Genomic DNA, 20,595 nt, shown 5'->3' with positions numbered 1-20,595 from the left:
TCTGATTCTCACGCAACAATATTCTAAGTGCTGTTTTTTAAGCATTAAGTTTGCTATTGATCATAAGATCCCAAGTCAGGTATTTGCCAGTGAGACGTCAATCATCAACAATTTCTGGCATTGGATGTTTTCCTTAAGTCATCCAAGTGATAGGTTTTCTCTCTTTTTTTATCCCTGGATTTGAAGGTAAACAGCATGCGATTCTTTGCAGGCTATATTCATGATATATTGGATAATGGCTCCAAGCTCAATTTCACAGGATCTGAGATGACTTGCTACCTCAGAGAAACAAACAAAAAATAGTATCCGGAACGTATACCATGAGCAGCATACCATGTAAACAGTTTTTTCTAAGTTCTAGTGCACGCAACTGATGGAAATGAGGGTGCCATAAATGTTACAACTGTTAATGTCACACAGTAAGCAGAACCAACATCTACTCCTAACAACGTATCTCCAGAGGAGATTAATAAAGCCATACTCGAAGAAACAGTATTACATGATTCATTCATAACTTAATACTCCAGAAACAATATTACATGGTCCCTGCATCGTTGCAGATCAAAGTGCCTGACGGATCAGCTCACAGTGGCATCAAGCATCATTGGTGGAACTCAGAGCCTGAGCTGGACTCTAGTATATGAGCAAGCAACAAGTCTTCCTTCCCATGCCCTGAATTGCTGCTGACTCGCAGCTTCTTGGCGGAGCTCTCATGCCTGGGGCTTGTCGAAGGAGAGCTAACATGGCAGCCTGAGTCGGGGGTCAATGGCTCGCGACGGGAGGAGAATGAATCATCACATGAAATGCTCTTGAAGGCCCCGTTGGCATCGCCAAGTTCCCTACCAATGGACTTTTCTTGGCCAGGGGATTCTGAAGTCGGAGCTGGGGTTGAAGGGTCAGTCTTCTCGGAGTCTGGGCACTGGTCACCTGAAGCGGGTGCAGGAATGTCTGCTCCAGGTAAGTCAGCAAGCACACCACTGAGTCGCTGCTGTTCGTCGATGATCTTCTTCAGATACTTCCCTTGGGCTTCTATTCTTAGCTGCAACTGCCTTTGTACCTGTTAATATATTCAGAAACTTTCGCATGAAGTTCCAAGTTCATCGAGGCCAATCTCATCGACTGGAAGCTCACATCAAGCTTTTCTACATGTGCTCACAAATTGAGTTTACAAGTGATAATTTGCAAAGGAAAAGTTCCTAACATTTAAAGTGATAGAAATAAAAAAAAACTTTTAAATTTTTTTTCTTTTTGGGTTATTTGCATTTTAATCTGCATAAAATCTGTACAAAAAGGGGCAAAGTTCTGTTGATATATTCAGAAGCTTTCACATAAAGTTCCAAGTTCACTGAGGTCAATCTGAAGACTACATCAAGGTTGTTATAGATGAGCTCGCAAATTTAGTTTGCAAGCAATCTTTTGCAAAGGGAAATTTATAAATATTTGAAAGTAATGGGTAAAGAGAAATAAAAAAAACTTTTCTTTGTTTTTTCAATCTTTCTTTTTTCGTTATTCACATTTCTATTTGCAAATAAATCTGATAGAAAAGGTAGGCACTAAGAAAAAAAGGTAAAAGAAAAACAAATTATAAGTATAAAATATTTACATATAACTGCATGAAGTACCAACGCTCCGGAAAATAACATTCTTAAACAGAAACAGCAGTGACAACTAGAGCAAGCTATTTTCTGAAAGCACAAACGATCACTAAATTGGCCATTGAGCAATCGGAAACATCAAGATCTGTAAAGATGTTCGGTTATTAGAAAAAAAAAAAAGTATTTATCTATTCGAGTATACTATAAAAATTCAATCTCTGTTATCATAAAGAAAACTACAAGCTTTCAGGCTATAAAATTATTTGCAAATTGGATTACCCAAATTTAGTCTCATGTTACGTCATAATGGGCAAAAGAATTCAGATTGCATTTTCTTTTACACAAGCATGATGACATATCTAGTGATAGATAAACAAAATAGAAGCGAGAAAGAGTGAGGACAAAAAAATTTCAAAAAAGGGCCAATGATACTGAAGCTGTTCAGATTGAAGATATCGTTTGTGGTATTGAAAGATTTTCTTTCTTACAAGAAACAAAACAAATATTATATATAATCAGATATCAAAAAGAAACATATAATCTCCTATTCCAGTTACCAAGGATATGTTTGATCTATCATAGTTATTGCCTTAAGAACATTGAGACATTCATTACGGAGATTATCAGCAAAAGATATTTCAAAAGATGTAGATATAAGCATGGAAGGAAATCAAAAGCCAGATGACAAGTTATCTCCTGGTCCTAGTGCAAAAACAGAAAGCACAATGAACAGTATAATCTATAACGATCCAGCACATCATATTAGTTTATAATGCATATATGCAGAAATTTGTTGACTTCTCACTCAGATTACTACTGATGGAAAGCAAGAGTTGCTATGCCGATCAGCACACATAGGCATAGGTCAAAACAAACAATGGCATAAAGGTTTTGTCTCATACCATGCAGACTCATGCTAGAGGTGCTGGCCAGCATGGCCCCATGCCACAGCAAAATAGTGATTGATCTTTCAAAAATATAACAGCAAAAGACAACTAAGAGTATGAGACTGAAATTCCAACAGCTGCTCAAGAAAAAGAACAAGATACGCTTTTGGTCTCTTCAGTATAAAGCAATTAAAAAGAATTTAAGTTTCTTAGAGCTGATTAGACAACAGCAAAAAAATGGGACACATTGAAGATAATAACAAGCAAATTAATGTTGTTGGTACTCATGATGTGAAAAAAACCAAAACAGTATGGAGAAAGAAAATCTGAATGCACTGCTTTTGAGAGTTATATGCTTATAGTCAATGAAAATCAAAGTGTATCATATCTTTTTTACAGTTTAAAACTTTTAAAAATTGAATTCTTAGAATCAATAGTGAAAAATCTAATGCATTCATCTCCTTGCAGTTCAAGCAGAATATTAGCTTCTCTACCAACCTCAATTGCAATTTTAGAATTCTTGTAAAGCTAGAGTAGCACATAATTCAACCATAGCCAGAATGAGGACAGAAACACCAAACACTAAACCAATTATTACTATTATGTGTTCACTTGCCTCAAGTTGTTCTTGGAGCCGCTTTTGCACCTCCATTTGCAGCTTGAGTGCTTCAGTTATTTGCATCCCACTGAGAAAAAAACATATTATTTTAATTTGACCACATACCATGCTGATAATATCACATTAATGGATGGGGGAGAAAAAGAATTTAAGCTTCATTTAATATCATATTATTTTATTCACATTTTGAACCTGACACATTTCACAAATTAAAGCTAACAGAGCAAAGACAAACATTTACTTTAATTTCCCAAAAAGAGATTAGAAGGGAACAGATAGAAGTTTAAATCAAGTTCATTAATACATTAATACATGCTTCTTATATTCAAGATAGAAGTCCAACAGAAGAAGAAGCCACATTGCTCTAGCAAGTCAACTTATAGTTCCAAGTCAATCAAGTATCGTACAAGTTTAGCAGCCCATGTCCACTCAGAAAACCAGCCATGTTTAGAAAACTTTATGACAAACGACTTCCCACATCCTTACTCCAGGTACCTCTAAGAAATCACTTCTCTGATCTTATACATTCAAGTACTACTGTAACACCCATGCTATACAAGACTACGATCGCAAATGGTTGTGAAAGTGTCAGGTCTCTGATGTATCATAATTTGTACAAATTGATGCCAATCTGTAAGAGGCCTAAAAGAAAGCCAAAAGCATAGACTGCTGTTTTGCCTGGACCAGTATCAAATCGGCAATATGTACATACGGCTCCAGGCATGAACCAGTATGTGGACCACCCCCATTTCGGGCAGCCCGGTTGACCGATTAAAAGAAAGAAAAAGAAATTATTTCATGGTTTGGGAGCCCCCTTTGCCATATATGAGCCCATGAGCTCTACCTGATGCCACCCATAGCCACCCACAGTCGATTTTGTGTTATGCTTCATCCACCTCTTCTTTTCCTCCACCCATTCTCTTTTTACTTTCTCTTCCTCCAACTTTCTCCTCTTCCTCCACCGCCTCCTCCTCTTTCTTCACCATCTCCTCTTCTTCCTTCCTCTTCCTCCTCCTCTTCCTTTACCACATCCTCTTCTTTTTTCCTCCTCCTTCCTCCTTTTTTCTCCTCTTCCACTGACATCTGTTCCTTCCTCTTCTCCTTCTTCTTCCTCCTCTTCGAGTCTTTGGTACATACTGTGTATCGTGTGTCAGTAACCCTGTACTAATCTATATCTGATCAGGGACCCATATGCCTGGTTGGCAAACCTTGTCCAAAGGAGATGAAAGGAAACATAAGTAACAAAAACCAAACAAGGAAAGTTGCCCAATAAGTCCACCATAAACATCATTATGTTACGATAACAACTATGGCTTTTCCCAAGGTTTTATGCTTCGACTGAGTGAACTTACGAAATTGGTAACTATTTTTATCTATCTGTCACTTGCACTAAGCATCTACCAATACTAATTTCATCTTCTTAGTTCTTTCGTACCCCTCTGCTATCAGTTTCGAAGCAAGGTACATATTGATTTTTTCCTCTCCTGTCAGTTAAGACACATTTAACAATCAAAGTTTACAGATATCTTAGAAAGGCAAAAGAAGGAAATTATACTTCTACTTGGAAGAGCTTTTAAAGATAAGCCTTTTACCCATAAGAAGTAAAGTTTATTTGTGGGATCCAAGATTCTTGTTCACTGAGAATAGCTTATATGATTTAAGATACAGAACCTTTGAGGAAAATGAAAGGAAAGTGTAATTTATAAGTTAACTTGCAGAAGATATGCATGGACCATGAGCCACTATCTACTGCTAACCCAAACATGAGAATCAAGGACACAAGAGGTGAGGAGTGTTCTTTGTTAAAATTAACAGACAATCCCAATTTAGCAATACAGAAGCACCCTAACCCTACTAAGCCATAATCCCAGCCATTCATCTCATTGTGTCACACAAGCGATAAGGCCTAGTTTCATTACCTTTGTTCTCCTTCGGTAATAGATTTCCCAACAGTAGCAATAAAAATGGTCCTTATCTCTATTTATGATTGGTGTAATTGGCCTTAGAAGCAATATAAAGCAGAGATGGGATGCAATGATCAGGTGCAAGAGCTACAATTACTGGAAGATGGCAATTTGTGGAATGAATTTGGAAGAGTTAAAGCAATTGATAAGACTATAAACAATATAGTTTCTTCATTGACTTGCTGCTGCAGCCTTTATATTCTTCATGTTTCTCCAGTGCAAAGTGTAAACTTATGGATCATTTTGGTTTGTTGATAATCTTTCTGGCTTCTGATGTTTCATATCCAATTTCACAACTGCTGCCAGAAAATCATGTAATTTCCTGAATCTGTCTTTGGTTTAATTCAGTCCTAGAGTCAGCTCAAAACTTAGATTTCTGATTCTTGGTTGGGATTTACCAACACAATTTTTAAATTTCTGAGTTGTGTACTCATTGCTCTTATCCTTTTTCAGGTCTAGACAGCAAAAGCCATCATCTTGTATGATTGGGAAGGCTTATACATTCCCATAAACACAATGCAGCATGGGCTCTGTGTTGACTTTGCAAGCTAGTCAAGTAACCAATGGTAACTTGACGTATCTCAGTACAGCACAAGACTAAGTGGAGGACAGGTAAATCTGCTGATGGAGGGGGAAAAAGGACAACTTTCTAATCAATACCAACTTTGATTTCTTCATGTAACTAAAATCTAATATTAAATAATAAATACATAGTTTCATATTCCATCTATCCACTGAACAAACCTGGATATTCCTATCCCTATCCAGAACAATTATTCCAGCTAACATACGGAGCAACTATTAACTTCTTAAAAGACAGATCTTCCTAAAAAATTCTTGATCTTTTCAATACATCAATTTGGCAATAGATATCCTTCTCCTTAACATTTCAAGTACAAAAGGAGAAACAAGGAATATTCTTGGGAATTAATGTTGTTTGATTAAAATGAGTTGTTAATTGTTTGGTGCTTGGTTTTGATTGTATGGGTGAGTTGCAGTGCTTAAAAAATAAAAATGTGTTATTCTCATAGTCAAAAAATTTAGGTAATGTATCTAGCTAAGAAATAATCATGAGAAAGCTGAAAGCAGCTCTTTTATAGATGAACTTGTTGAATTTTATATTCATAATTTGGCAACTATGCATATCTAAGAGCAAGCATGTTATGAGATGAACACATGCAATGCTGACTAGAACATCAATTAACTTATACAACCAAGTATGAATACTATTTAGTTGTTTAGTATTCATGCATATTCATATGATACGGGAATCAATCTTGTACTTACGAAGAGCTTTCAAGGCCTGAATTCAGGTTTCGATCATCTTTCTTTTCCGACATAGTACCTACATTAGCGAAGATCCGGTAAACATATATTCCTGATGGCTAAAGAATAATTTTGTATTGCCTAAGAACTTTATCAACACAAACAGGTGGCCAAATATTAAAATCTCAGCTGTCTGCAGTGTAAAAAATCACTTAATTACCTACCATCAGCTGAAGACTCAGGGACATACTTTGCAAGCCGATATTTCTGAGAATACAAAAGATACCAAATTAACAAAGAAACTCCATAGCATGAGAAATTCTTAGGAAGAAATAACATGTCAAAATAAAGGACCTGCAAATGACTCTTGACATGGTATATTGTTAGCCCTGCTACGCCCATGATTCTAAGAACTCCTTTAGGAGTTGCTCCTGTCATGAATCAGACATTTCAGTGGCCCAACCAATAACATATCTGAAATACTAACAGCTTTTATAAAAGAACACTTTTAACTAATTTACTTGAGCATCGACTACAAATTGTTGACTTTATCTATCAGAATAAAACATTACCACGTTTGATGTAATGATATTTAGATCATTAAAAAACTTACCAACTATAACCTTCCGAAATAAATTTAGCAGATTTGTAAATAATGCATCAAATTTGTTAGAGATCATTGCAGGTCAAGCAAAGAAAAGAACCCCTTTTTATTTCATGGAAAAGGACCAAATAAACTCGAACTAGTTTGACAGCAGAAAAACAAAAGATGAAAGCATGTTACTGGGTTCCTGCTATGGATCATAATCGTAATTAATTAATCTCCATAAATAAAATAGAATAAATAGACAAGTTATCTAAGAATGTGCTTAACGAAAGAGTTTATGTGCTTAACATGACTTTTACATTCAAAAGAAGAAACATAACAGGCAGTCAGGCCAATCATAGAGTACTCAGCTAGAGAATACTCAATCAGACTTACCTTCAAAAGGTTAATTATTAAACATATTAAGATAAGGCTTTGTTTGTCTCAAATAGTTACCATACACTTTAGAAACACATTTTTTATATAATTATCTAACAGTTTGTTCAATTAGATCTCATTCAGCCTACAATGTTTACACTAAATAAACTTCCATGTCTTTAACAAAAGACTGCATACCGAGAGCTGCATCTTGCAATTTAGAGGCAAATAGTGACTAGAAAGGAAAATCTAATGAATGTTTAAATTTGCCAAATTTGACTTCATTACAGTGAAAACTTAAATTGATGAGAATCGCAGGCACTTACTATCTGGTCCACCAAGCTGTGTCACAGCATCTACAAAACGTTCATGAAGTTCATTTGTCCACCTTAAGCGCTGTCTCGAGGCTAAATTTGGATTATTGGAGTTGTTCACTCCGTTCATTGGGCTCATAGTATTGTTACTCGATTCTAATTGCTGGTTCTGTGCAATTGAATTGCAGTGACCCAAGCCTAAACTTGAGATAGGTTTTGGTCGATGCATTTGTCATTATCTGCAAAAACAATAGCAAAGGACAATACTCACACAGAATATCTTTGGAAATATAAGAACACATATCAAGCCAAGATCTCATGTCTATTATTCAAGACTACTTTAGTAATTTTGCATATTATTCTACTATATACAAGAACAAATGAAAAAATAGACAATAAAATATCTATCTAGCAAGAAATGGAAGAAATATGAGACAACCCAAATGTTCATAATAACAAACTGATGCCTACTGTGTAGGTTTCACAATGCTTTCAGACTTTAGAGTTCAGACTAAGACTTTTATGAAAAAATTACCCATAAGCCTATGGCGTAGAGTTAAAAGAAAATATGGGCAATGAGTGGGCTAGTTATTGCACAACCATATTAGACTAAAAAATATAGGTTGGAACAAGCATTAGTTCATTATCACTGCTAACATGTTAAGTCATCTCATCTATTTCAGATTGGCTCTAATAACCTTAATACTGCATCATGCCTATCAAGGACCATATTCTAGCAACCTAAAGGCATCTCTTTATGCTCATCTTCAATTTTATCAAGTAATTTTAAAATTCAGGGCCCTTCTCCAGATGGAACCCCAACTACCACTGCTGATTCCATCTGTCGCTAAACATGATATACAACATCAAACAAGCCTACAGAATACATTATGAAGCTTTCTCATCTCCGGATCTATTAGATGCAAAAATAGCTTGGATGACATAGAATATAATATGATTATATTCAAAAAGTAAAAGCGTCAAAATATGTTTATAGAACTTCATATAAAAACAGTTAGACCAGGATCAGTGGTTTGGGGCCCTGATTCGACAAGTCTAAAACAGTACTCTTTTCACATTCTATTTTGTGCTCTCATGGTGAACACGCAAAAGGTCATAGTCACACTCTTTTCTTATGGATTTTGAGTGTTGAAGATCTGTAGATATGTATCTGTATTGTGTAGAATCATTATCTTGTACCTGTCCCAGTTCCTCTGAGGAAGCCAAAACAGACCCATCCTATTCCAAAAACAACATAAAACATAACTGAGCACTCCAGTTCAATGCCAAACTAGCAGATCATTTCTAATTGTTATACATTACGTTTTTGTAATCCTCTAGTGATCTACTTTTTAGCTAATTCATTTTTTTATACTTTTCCAAAGTTTAAGTAAAAAACATTAGGAAACCTTCTAGAGTCTGTTTTTCAATTCATCATAGTTGAGTCAAAAGCCTTGAAAATTTACAATTAGATTCCTGTCCTGACAGAAGACAAACAAGGAAAACTAAGGAAAATTCAATCTTCGGATTCACTTAATTGCAATGCTTATTTTTGTTCCAAACTGTTGTGGTTGAGAATCGAGTCTGAGCTTGCACAATAACATTGACAATATTTTGAAGCAATCAGCATATCATAATCATGGTACTACAAACTGAAATCAGATCAACCAAAGGCCAATGACATCAAAATACCAGTTGATGATCACAATGTCCTTATGTCCATAACTTCTAATGGCATCAGCCTTTGTATAGGATAATTTTGAAACTATGACGAAATATTATCCAATGCATTGCAACAATTCTTCATTCCATAACCATTCTACATTGTCAGCCCTGAAACCCAGCTTCCAGTGTCTATGTAAAGACAATTCCAGAACAAACTTAGAAAAAGGTATAGAAGCATCATTCTGTCTTACCTCAAATAACCAGCTCCAAAGAGTCAACCGACAAAACTAAGGGCTACAGTATTATCACTTATCAGGTGGTAAATTCTAGATAGAAAAAAATTTCTACCAAAAAAAACAGAGCTTGGTTCAGTAATCATCAATGTGCCTCTTCTTACCAGCAGAGACTACTGACCAACACCAACCAGAACAGCAACAAGAATCAACATCAACACAGCGCCCCTAATTACTTTACACCTTGCCAAAGGTAAACCAAAGTTGGATATAAAGCTTTACAAAAGACCAGTTTACGGGGATCTAGCAGAGCCTATATCGGCCATTAAGGGATAGGAAGATGAACCCTAGGCCCCTACTTTCCCGTTTCCTCAAAATTAGGGTCTTTTGGAGCTGTGATTAGCGCCAAATATTACAAAAGTTACTATTACTCGACGGACCAAAGCATCTAGACCCAGATACATCATGAACATGCTTCCATGAAGAAACTTTAAATTTAAGGAAAATAGAGAAATAAAATCAAGCCCAATCGACCGAAAGTAGAAACCTTAGATGCGGATCACAAATCTCACTCATCCCGACAAAATGAAAACAGAAAAAAGAAATCACGCAAACAAGACCACAAAATTCACGCAGAAGGACGAAGGTAAAAGGGGGGAAAACTCACCAGCTCCGCTCGCGGCGGATATCATCGGAATTCCGAGTTCTGCCGCCTACCAAACACACGAAATCCAGGTTCCCGATTGCTTCTCGGAAGCTGCATCGTCAAAGAAAAGAACAGAAATAAGCAAACGAGAAGAAGCTCGTGGCAGATTGACACAGCAAACAATCATCAGAATCGAATTCTTTTACGCGTAAAATCGAGATCTTCCCCAACAGAGGCCCCTGGATTTCGCCTTCTCACTGTCGCCTTTACCAGTTTATAGATTCGTCAGGCTCCAAACCTTCCTCTCGTCCTCTCTCTCGTCACGGAGTGTCCAAGCAGATGGGACCGGCAGAAACCACGGCTAATTGCACCAATTACCTTGAAATAGGGTACGTGGCAGATCCTGGGTGCCCCTGGCTTTGACTCGATCGAATAATATAATACAGAGATACACGAGCGTGGCCACGTGCCGCTGCGGCCGTCGGAACCGCCGTGGGACGGCAGATGGTTGGCGGCATCCCACCGGAATATATTCCTCCGTTACGTGAGGAGACTGGAAACTTCTCGTTCACACCAAGGAAAACACCTTTCCCACTCGCACGAAAATGACGCAGAGACTACCTGCTCTAAGATTTAAGAAAGAGATGGCCCCTTAGGTGGCCCCACCAGATACTTGCCATTTCATCCAGTAATAGAACGGGTAACTTCCTGGGTAATTTATATACGATCAGAAAGAATTTGCTCTAAATGGCGGGTTTTATTATGAATTAAGTGAGAGGAGAAGACATTATTTTAACTGAGTGGAATTACGTATATATCCCTCTGAAGTTAGTCATTTTAGTGTTTACATATTTAAATATCTGATTTTTTTTACTTAAACATATATACACTACAATATTCAAAAAAATGCATAAATATAATTAATCTCTATCATTTCACACTTTAAAGATATATAAAACACTAAATGACGCTAATACTAAAAGGTAGAAAATATGACATAAACATCTGAATATAATGTGAACCTCAACCCGTATTTATTCAAAGGTCTCGGGAGCATGACATGTCATTTGAATGACATGTCATTTGAATGACCCATATGGTCAATATGATGTCTCCTCTTGTCGAATAATATTGGATAATTTCACAAAATTATTCTCTCAAATTAACTATCCCACTTGCCAAATCCTCTATTAAAATAAATATTTGTAAGACCATTTGATGAACCTAATTTTCTTTGATAGGAGACTTATGATAAACTCGAGTTTAACTAAGATTGACTCCACAATCGACACGTTGAACAATAAAAATCAGACTTAATAAATATCTTCAAAAAATAATTTACTCTTCTTTAAATTTAACTAATAAAAGTATTAAAAGGTGATACGGTATATATTATGGGGTCATCCCGCACGACAATAGTTAATAGTCACGTCGACACCAACATAAAATCTCAGGGCTGATATGGTGCATCACATCCACGTGGCACCTTGAATTCGGGTGGGACGGGCGCCTATCCCACATTGTCCGAGGTCGTATGAGACAGTACCGCATAGCACAAAGTCGCTCTGGAAAGCTTGGAATGATGTCGCACGATGCGAATCCATACAGATCGATCGATGCTCGCATAAGAGGTACAAGCTGTCGCCTAAGGAGTTGATCGCCATTAACCAATCACGTACGATTGACCATCGTTTGTACGTATAAAAGTCAACCCCTTGATCAGGAGAGTCACATCACACATTTGACTCATTTATCCACGTACCACTAACTTAAGCTTCGGAGGGATCGGATCGAGAAATCCTCCTCCCGATCTCAGCCCGTGTGCAGAAACCCAACAATAAATAAATAGACCCCTCACCACGAGTGAAGATCATGTTGTGGGAAGATTCTAAAGCCACTCGACGTTGCCTGATATCAAAAGTTTGAGAGAAAGATTCTCAAGATTTTGATATTATATTTTTATTTTTATTTTTTATTAATAATCATGATTAATAATAGGTAATCTAAACATATTGAATGGATGGGCTGATAAAAAGAACTTGAAGTATTGAAAAGTATGTATGTATAATATTAAATTCCCAAACAATTTATATGTCAAAGCCTCAAACGACGATACTAAACCGCGTTTCTCGTCTTCGCCGTGTTGAACAGTTGCAGTCTGAGACCTTTTGATCGACGAACTGAAAGACTTTAATTGGATAATCATAAATGTGACTCTAAATTTTAATCGGTTATTATTATTATTATTATTATTATTATTATTATTAGAGCTGAATTTTTCGCCATGATAGTGGCACTCGAATTTAATTATAGGGAATTCCGTGGAGCATTGAGCAACACAATGTTACTTCTTACAACAGCATTAAGAAACTACTTTGAGGTTTTTTTTAATTATATATAATTATTATAATTAATAAAAAAATTAAAATTTTTAAGAGATAAAGATTTTCAGAAAGAAAAGTTTTCGTATAAAAAAAACTTGAATAATTAAGATTTGATTCTTCTATAATATTTAATATTGACGAGAGAGCAAGATAAAATGAATACCTTTGATATTTTTAGATTTCTTTGTAAGGTATGTTTGGAGATGATACTTTTTAAGATTTTCAAAAAGGATAAAAAATATATATAATTATTTAAGATTTATGTGAGAGAATTTATAAGAAAATCTATATTTGAGTGACGATAACTCAAAGATTTTATAATTAATCAGAAGAATTTGAATTTAGATGAGATTTTTGTTATTTATTTTCTGATATGTGTTTGATTGTTGATCTTTATTTTTTTATTAAAATTCTCTTCTCTGTAATTGTATATAACTCTTAACTCGTTTTTGTTGTTTCAACTAATTTTTTTTAAAGTAACATTGCAACATGAGATTTCTGTAGTCACTCTTAGTCAATAATTTTTGTTATGGGGGAAGAACTAAAAAATTTTATTTATAAGTAGTCGGTAAAAGTATCCCTCAACTAAACATCCCCTAGCAAAAGTATCCCTCAAATAAAAAAATATTTTTTTAAAAAAAAAGTTTATCTTTTTAAATATTCTTTAGAGCACCCATGATTGTATGAAAAGACTATTTTACCTCTATCTTCATATCATCGTTGATGTTACTAGACCCATCGCCCTCACTTCCCTATGCCGCAAACTATGCGAGTTACACACCATTTACTTTATTGCTTGTAATTGAATGCGAGAGAAGCTTATGAGTAATAATAAAGGTATATCATTCCCTTTCCCCAACGTGCGATCGATGATGAGGGTGGCAACCCACACTCTCTCCTTCCTCCCTTGTCATTGATGACACGAGGGAGGCCTATAGGGAATAGATACAACACAGTTGGTGATGAGAGGGGCTTATAGGCAATGGCAAAAAGCTTAATGATGCTTGGGTTATCCCTTATCCTTCCTCACCTATGATCGATGATGAGAGAGACTTACAAATTGTGATGAATGTACATACATCTTATGTAATCAACCACAAGAGTGTGCGAGCCATCCTACTCAGTATTTTCTCACCCATGATTAATGATAAGAGAAATCAATAGATCTCAACGATGAGAGCGGGAGGGGGGTGACGAGATCTTCACGCACGAGCATACTCATGTCACAGGCGATGGGTGTGTTAAAGGATAGAAAGGCTGACGGAGGATGATCGATAAAGATAGAATAATCATTAAAAAAAAATTTATAAATTTTTTTTAAGTTTAAATACTATCTAGAAAATTCTCATCTTCAAGAATTCCCTAAAGAAAATCTCTCCCAGTTGTACGGACCCTACTAACCTGATCCAGCGGATCACCGCACCGCCCTCTCCCGCTGCCGCTCTTTAAAGCCATCCGCAAAGAACTCGAACAACGGAAGCAGGCGAGGCAAGCCGAGGGTGGCGCAAACGAGCCTCCCGCGTGCCGTCGGCCCTCTCTCCTCCCTCCCGTATTTGGTTCCGCTCCCTTAAACACCGACAACATATTAAAACGTGTCAAAAATACTTCTTCTTCGTTCTTGATCGCCCTCGAGAACCCTAATTTGCCCCCTTCGTGTCCCGATACGATTCACCATCCCCTTTCGCCACTCCTCAGATCTCGATCTACTCTGCTGATTCCATCGATTCTAGGGTTCCGATTCGCTCGTGTCCGATATCTAGGGTTTCTTATGCCCGCCCTTTTCGATCCTTCGACCTATCGGATTCCGGACCTTCTATGTCGAAGATCGAAGACGAGGACGCCGTCGAGATCCGTGATGTGTGAGCGGACAACCTCGCAGCCGAGTTCGCCGTGATCCGTGACGTCGTCGATGACTTCCCCTTCGTCGCCATGGACACGGAGTTCCCCGGCGTCGCCGTCCGCCCCCTCGGAGACTTCAAGACCGTGGCCGACCACAACTACCATATCCTTCGTGCCAACGTCGACGTCCTACACCTTATCCATCTTGGCCTTACCTTCTCCGACGCCGACGGAAATCTCCCGACCTCGTCCACCGCCGGCGCGCGCCCCATCGTGTGGCAGTTCAACATCAGGGAGTTCGACGTCGACCGTGACGTCAGCAACCCCGACTCCATCGACCACCTCAGGAAATCGGGCATTGATTTGTCGAGGAATCGGGAGTACGGGATCGACGCCAAGCGGTTCGCGGAACTCCTCATGTCGTCCGGTGTTGTCCTCAATGATTCTATCAGCTGGGTGACCTTCCATTGTGCTTACGATTTTGGGTACCTCCTCAAGCTCCTAACTTGCAGAGGGCTTCCCGACAGCCGAGAGGGTTTCTTTGAGCTAGTCAGGACGTTTTTCCCAGTAGTGTACGACATCAAGCACCTGCTGAAGTTCTCTAACAGCCTCCATGGGGGACTTAACAAGGTTGCTGAGCAGTTGGAGGTCGAGAGGGTCGGCATCTGCCATCAGGCAGGCTCGGACAGTTTGCTTACTGGTCGGGCTTTTAGGAAGTTGATGGGGAACTACTTTGATGGGTCGGTTGAGAGATATGCTGGGGTGATGTATGGTCTGGATATTGAACATGGATTAAATACTTGGTGATGATGTTAGCAGTAGGTCTCGAGAAAGTAAGAAAGAAAAAAGAAACCTTGTTTGGTGAGTAAATGTTGAGTGTATGTGTTGCTTCTTCCATTTCATTTATGCTTTCTTAGATTTTCTTAACCGCTGCTGCTTTGAGTCCATAGATTACCATGCTTTGTTTTATCTGTGGTTCACTGTTATAATCAAGGAACAATGTTTTGAGTACCAGGTCCATATCAGTCCTGGTCGGACCGCTGTGTCCCTGTTAGTACCAGTGTACCTGTACTGGCGCACCGATGACTCGAAGAGGAAGAAGAAAAGGAAAAGATGAGGAGAAAGGAGGAAGAAAGAAGAGGAGGTGGTGGAGGAGGAAGAAGAGGATGAGGAAGAAGGATGAAGAAGGGGAGGTGGTGGAGGAAGAGTAAGAAAAAGAAGAAGGTGGTGGAGTAAGAAGCATGAAGAGGAAGGAGAGGAGGTGGTTGAGGATGAGGAAAGAGGAGGAAGATAAGATTGAGAAGAGGAGGAGGAAGCATATGCGTTGGTGGCACACGATGAGTCGTTGGTATTGACGGGCAACAGTATGAGCGAGCACGAAGAGGCCTTGTGTTCGGTTGGAGGGAGCTCATGAACGCTAGCCCTTAGAGCATGAATTATTTTTTTAATGGGTCGAAGCGGACTGCCTGAAATGGGGGCGGTGGTGGTCTGCATACCGGTTCAAGCCCGGACTGGTATGCACCACCCATTTTGGTCTATGGTTATAATAATCTAACAATATGGGCTGCTGTAATCCCTTTAAGAATGTTGTATTCTTTGTTTCGATTCTGCTGTTTTCTGTTTAACTAAATATGATATTTCAATTAATTCATTGTCAATTTGTTTGTCGTTCTTGTATTGTTGAAAGGCAAATTTCTGCAAGTACTTTGATATCTCTGTTTTTTTTTTCTTTGTCCATTCTTTTTATTTTTTGTTTCTGATTCTCATTTTGAGTTCTCTCAAGCTTTTTGGCGGTGAATGGTTATCTATTTTCTTCATGTTTGAATGAATGAAGTCATCTTTGCCTAGTTTACCTTATCTAAGCATGTGCTTGACTTCGTCTAAGGAACTTTTGCAACTTGTGGCTATCTTTGCCTAGTTTACCTTATATTTGGAACTGGAACTATGGATAGATGGTGCTGAAGTGGCACCAATGATGAATGCATCTCATATCACTTGGTTTGCCTGGTGTTATCATCATGTTTTGATTCTTTAATATTCAATATGATAATTGAAAAGCTAATTAGTTTCTTGTGCTGTTTCTCAAAGTCTATTATGTGCAACGTTGCTGCTGATAATAGTTTGTATCTCACTATCTATGTGCCTTTTTAATAAGTGAGGAGGATCATCAATGACATTGTTGATCTGTTGGTAGATACATTGGTCGATCCGGAGAACTGACTTTACAGAGTTGTTGAAGTTGGGAGTGTAATTATTTTAATCATTGTTTACTATACATATAATCTTTTTTTGACTTATAGCTTCTATTCCATGACTTTGTGTTTAGAGTCGCAAATATTTTTAATTTTCTTGAAGCCATTGAACTTAATCTTTTACTTTATTTGACTTTGTTGTTGTTCTACTGGGTAAAACGATAATAGTTTTCTTTAAATTCTTTGATGCATTTTCTCATGGTTAATTTTTTATTTTTTGTTGAGAATCAAGAAAGATTTCATTTTCCAAAATGGGCTGCACTAAAAGAAACCTGGTGTAAGGTGGTTTTTCTGTACAGCTATGTATGAATAGAGTTTACCATGAGAGAAAGGTTAAGTGATAACATCTGAGTTTCTTTATCGAGTCTTGCTATTGTTAATAGACGTCTTACTGCTTGTTTATCCATGCTTTAAGACCGTCGAAGTTGCCTTTTGTCTGGCTCTGTGAGTTGTCATTGAGTTTTGTCTGCAGCGAAGAGGATATATGGACATAGGAACTGAACAGCAGCCTCTCTCATCTTTGGTTAATATGCCAAGTGTGGTATGTTGTAATTCACTTCTAAACTGTCTCACAATTGCACCATTAACAATTGGATGTTATAGTTGCGCTTTAAACACAACATAAATGGAGGTCTAATGACCTTTAGAAAAGGTGATCTGACAATGAACATCCCTCAAGGATGACTTAGAAGATCAAGTTAGTTTCCTGACTAGCAAACTCTAATAGGAGAGTTCATGATCTTACTAAGTGTCTGAGGCGGCCATCATGGCAATTTTTTGCATAGGTCAGTTGCTACAAGTGTAACAAGAGCTGATGATGTTCTGGACTTGTGGTAGCTGCCATGGTGGGCTTTCGGTTGCTATTATGATCACTTTGTAAGTGGCTTATTTGAACTGAAGTTAGCTTGTATTCAATAGTAACTGGTCCAAATTATATTAATTGGTACAATCCAGGCTAAACCAACTAAAATAACTCTTTACTCCAAAATTCTTCCTAGAACTTGTTCACACTTTCAATTGCTTGTTTTATCATAGTGGGGATGGTGGATATTTTGATTATTTAATATTGCATAGGCCATGGATAATCATGTTTCAATTTGATATTCTAACATTGCATGTTATCATCACATCCTCTATAGTGAATATTTGGTACTTGGATCTTTGATATATTGAATTACCTGACTTATTGGATAATGTATAGTTTTATGTTTGCAGTGCACTTTGGGTGAATTGGACTGGTGATGGTACCTACAGTCCATTTGTCACCATGAGTAGCATCCACTGCTTTGTGCCCTCTGTGCACTATTTATAATATTGGTAGTGGGTTAGTTCCCTCGGATGATCTTTGCCGAAGTTTCTAAGGTTTATTTGTGATGTTGCTTTTTTACTGCATTGTTGTCTTGCCATATTAAACCTTATTTGATCAAGCACGATGCTTTTGTTGGGAGGACATGAAAATTGATAATAGCTGCCACAGCTCCTTAAATTGCGGATGGTTTATTTCCTTGAATAAATCCATTTGGAATTTTTGATGAAGGTAAATATAATATGCCAGCTTACACTAGATAATTTTTGTGATTTGCTGATGAAATGGTGCCACATTAGTATTAGTAGGATTACCATTTGAGTTATGTAACATCATGATTGTGTTATTGTGTATCAATTCTTGATAGAATTATATGGTTGTAATTGATGGATCTAGTGGATATTAGCTGGTAGATTGGACTACCAGGTTTGTACTTGTGATTTTTCTTTTGTATCACCTTTTTCTTTAACAAAGAAGTTCTATTCTGATAATGAAGGAATGCGGATAACCTGTTACTGCAGTGGCATTTCCTTTTCTTTATATTTTAGTTTATTTTTATTCTCAGCTTGCTCATCTTCTTTATCTTATGGCTATATTTAGCAGGAAACCCATTTTAAGCAGTGGGGATTTTGGTGACTCTCAAGTAGTTTAGTAGATGTTTTCTATGGTTTAGCTGTCTTGTTTTACTCTTTATACTACTAAGATGATGGAAACTTCTTGCATGTCTACTATTGTTGCATATAATTTTTGTTCATCTTTTCTTATTGTTTGCTTGACTTCAGTAGTACTTTGTGTGTTGTTGTAGTTTTAGTTTATTGTGCAGTTTCTACTTGCGCTTTGATCCATTGTGGTTTCAGCTTACAATAAGAAATGTGAGGGGGAATTCATAGATCATAACTTCTTGTGTGGGCTCGGCTTGCAAGTGTGGACCCATAATCGGGCCCATGGGCAGGTATTATTTACTCTCTCTCACTGTTGGTTTCTCCATATCATCTCTCTCGCTCTTTTACTGACTCTTGTTGTCCTCTTGGTTTCGTTGCCATGTCATCTCTCTCTCTCTCTCTCTCCTCTTTGTTTCTTTTTGCTCTTGCTTTGCACTTTGCTAGAGATCAAACAAAGGGGATGACAGAGCTTTTGGGAGAGATCTCTGAGGAGTCGATGATGAGATGTCTTCATCTTTCTTGTTAGGATAGAATAGGAACAGAGAACCAAAAGACAAATGCGGGCAAGCAGTATCAACATAAAACAAGAAAGTTAAAGATCAAAATCAATTGGAATAATAACATCAAAATGTAACGTGGTAAAACCTTCAACTCGCAAGGAGGGCAGCTTTACTAGCAATTCAATAAACAATTGGTATGCAAGAGAGAAAAGAGAGGAGGAAGAAAATATGGATTTTAGAAGGCAAACGAGCAATTGTAACTCCATAAACGACTGCTCACCGGTTGTCGGACGCGTTGGCAAGTTCTCGTAGGCTTTACCTACGAACTTGTGAATCTAATCAATGCCCAACTTATGAATTGCATATTCACTCTAACATTGACGTCATATACATTTTAGCTTTCACTTTTCCTTTATAGAGAGAAATAAAATAGTCTGAACTCATAGAGAGTAAGGTCTTTGTTGTGTCTGTAAGAATTCCATGTTATTCTTGTTAAGATCTTTGATTGTGAGATTACATGAACTTTAGATAGATTTTTTGAAAGAACCCCACTATAAGAGATCATATGACTTAAGAATTACTATATGAGTTAAGAACTACTAGACCGGTTTCTCTTGTACCCATCCAAGGTGTATGTGATGTGAACCTGGGAGTATAGATATTTTAGGGAAGAACAAAATGTTAAACAGTTTGCTATTGATAAGCATACTAGTAAGTGTGTGGGCTATTTGACAGATTAGTTTATTGTTTACATATTTTATTTTTAATTTATATGTTTCTTTACATTTTTATAGATTTAATGCCCATTATGGGACATTTTTGCATGGTGGGACAAACTGTGGTTTTGGTTTTTTTTTTTTTTTTTTTGCTCTTTGTGTGCATCACACATACATTTTGGAAAGCTCTATAGAATCTGAAACTTTTACGTTTTCTTTTGGGAAATTGGCATTGTTGCACTGTTCAACAGATGATGTTTACATTTTTTATAGATTTAAGGCACATTGCTTGGGACATTATTGTATGGGGTGGTATGACAAACCATGTTTTTGGGTCTTTTATGTCTTTTCATGTGTGTCACACATACATTTTTTAGAGTTCTATAGAATCTGCAACTTTAACGATGTCTTTTGGAAAATTGACGGTGTATTGTTTGAGAGACAATGGTGTCTACATATTTGTTTAGATTTAATTCACATTTCTGGGACACTATTACATGGTGTTTTGTACACTAACTGTGGTTTTGGTTTTTTTTTGTCTTCTATGTGTATCACACATCCATTTTGAAAAGTTCTATAGAATCTCAAACTTGTATGCTTTACTTGCCGGAAATTGAAATTGTGTTGTTCACGTTTGAACTCTATATACTTTGACGCAGGTCATTGTGTTCTTGACCAACGGAAGGACTTGGGGTGAAGGGCTTTTCCTACAGAATGGGTAGGGATGCCTGAAAAGTTTGTATTCTGTGAATGGCCGAGCATACCATGGTGTAAGGGACGGGG

At 37.3% G+C, this 20,595-nt stretch overlaps 2 protein-coding genes across 2 annotated transcripts; one reads left to right on the top strand and one right to left on the bottom strand.

Annotated features, from left to right (window-relative positions):
• Positions 1 to 371: 371 nt before the first annotated feature.
• Positions 372 to 10,516, bottom strand: LOC103979977 (myb family transcription factor PHL7). Its single transcript, XM_009396256.3, has 8 exons — positions 10,360 to 10,516; positions 10,175 to 10,264; positions 7,622 to 7,848; positions 6,686 to 6,762; positions 6,556 to 6,598; positions 6,353 to 6,410; positions 3,099 to 3,168; positions 372 to 1,057 (listed from the first exon to the last, which is right to left on the bottom strand). Exons 3-8 carry the CDS (start codon positions 7,836 to 7,838, stop codon positions 602 to 604), a joined length of 921 nt encoding a protein of 306 aa, XP_009394531.2. The 5' UTR covers positions 7,839 to 7,848; positions 10,175 to 10,264; positions 10,360 to 10,516; the 3' UTR covers positions 372 to 601.
• Positions 10,517 to 14,018: 3,502 nt separating this feature from the next.
• On the top strand, positions 14,019 to 15,387 carry LOC135608400 (probable CCR4-associated factor 1 homolog 7). The gene has a single exon (XM_065101235.1). The coding sequence runs from the start codon at positions 14,467 to 14,469 to the stop codon at positions 15,181 to 15,183; it is 717 nt and encodes a 238-aa protein (XP_064957307.1). The 5' UTR covers positions 14,019 to 14,466; the 3' UTR covers positions 15,184 to 15,387.
• Positions 15,388 to 20,595: the final 5,208 nt, after the last annotated feature.

This window comes from Musa acuminata, chromosome BXJ2-3 (assembly GCF_036884655.1).
Source record: "Musa acuminata AAA Group cultivar baxijiao chromosome BXJ2-3, Cavendish_Baxijiao_AAA, whole genome shotgun sequence".
Taxonomy (NCBI): Eukaryota; Viridiplantae; Streptophyta; class Magnoliopsida; order Zingiberales; family Musaceae; genus Musa; species Musa acuminata.
This window is presented reverse-complemented; position numbering and strand designations above follow the sequence as displayed.

What these genes read in the sequence shown, in the direction of transcription:
- LOC103979977 (XM_009396256.3), bottom strand. Translation starts at nt 7,838, where the DNA reads ATGCATCGACCAAAACCTATCTCAAGTTTAGGCTTGGGTCACTGCAAT. An exon ending in TCAGGCCTTGAAAGCTCTTC is followed by an intron (nt 3,169 to 6,352) that starts GTAAGTACAAGA and finishes TTTTTTTCTCAG; the next exon opens with TGGGATGCAAATAACTGAAG. An exon ending in GGCTCCAAGAACAACTTGAG is followed by an intron (nt 1,058 to 3,098) that starts GCAAGTGAACAC and finishes ATATATTAACAG; the next exon opens with GTACAAAGGCAGTTGCAGCT.
- LOC135608400 (XM_065101235.1), top strand. Translation starts at nt 14,467, where the DNA reads ATGGACACGGAGTTCCCCGGCGTCGCCGTCCGCCCCCTCGGAGACTTC.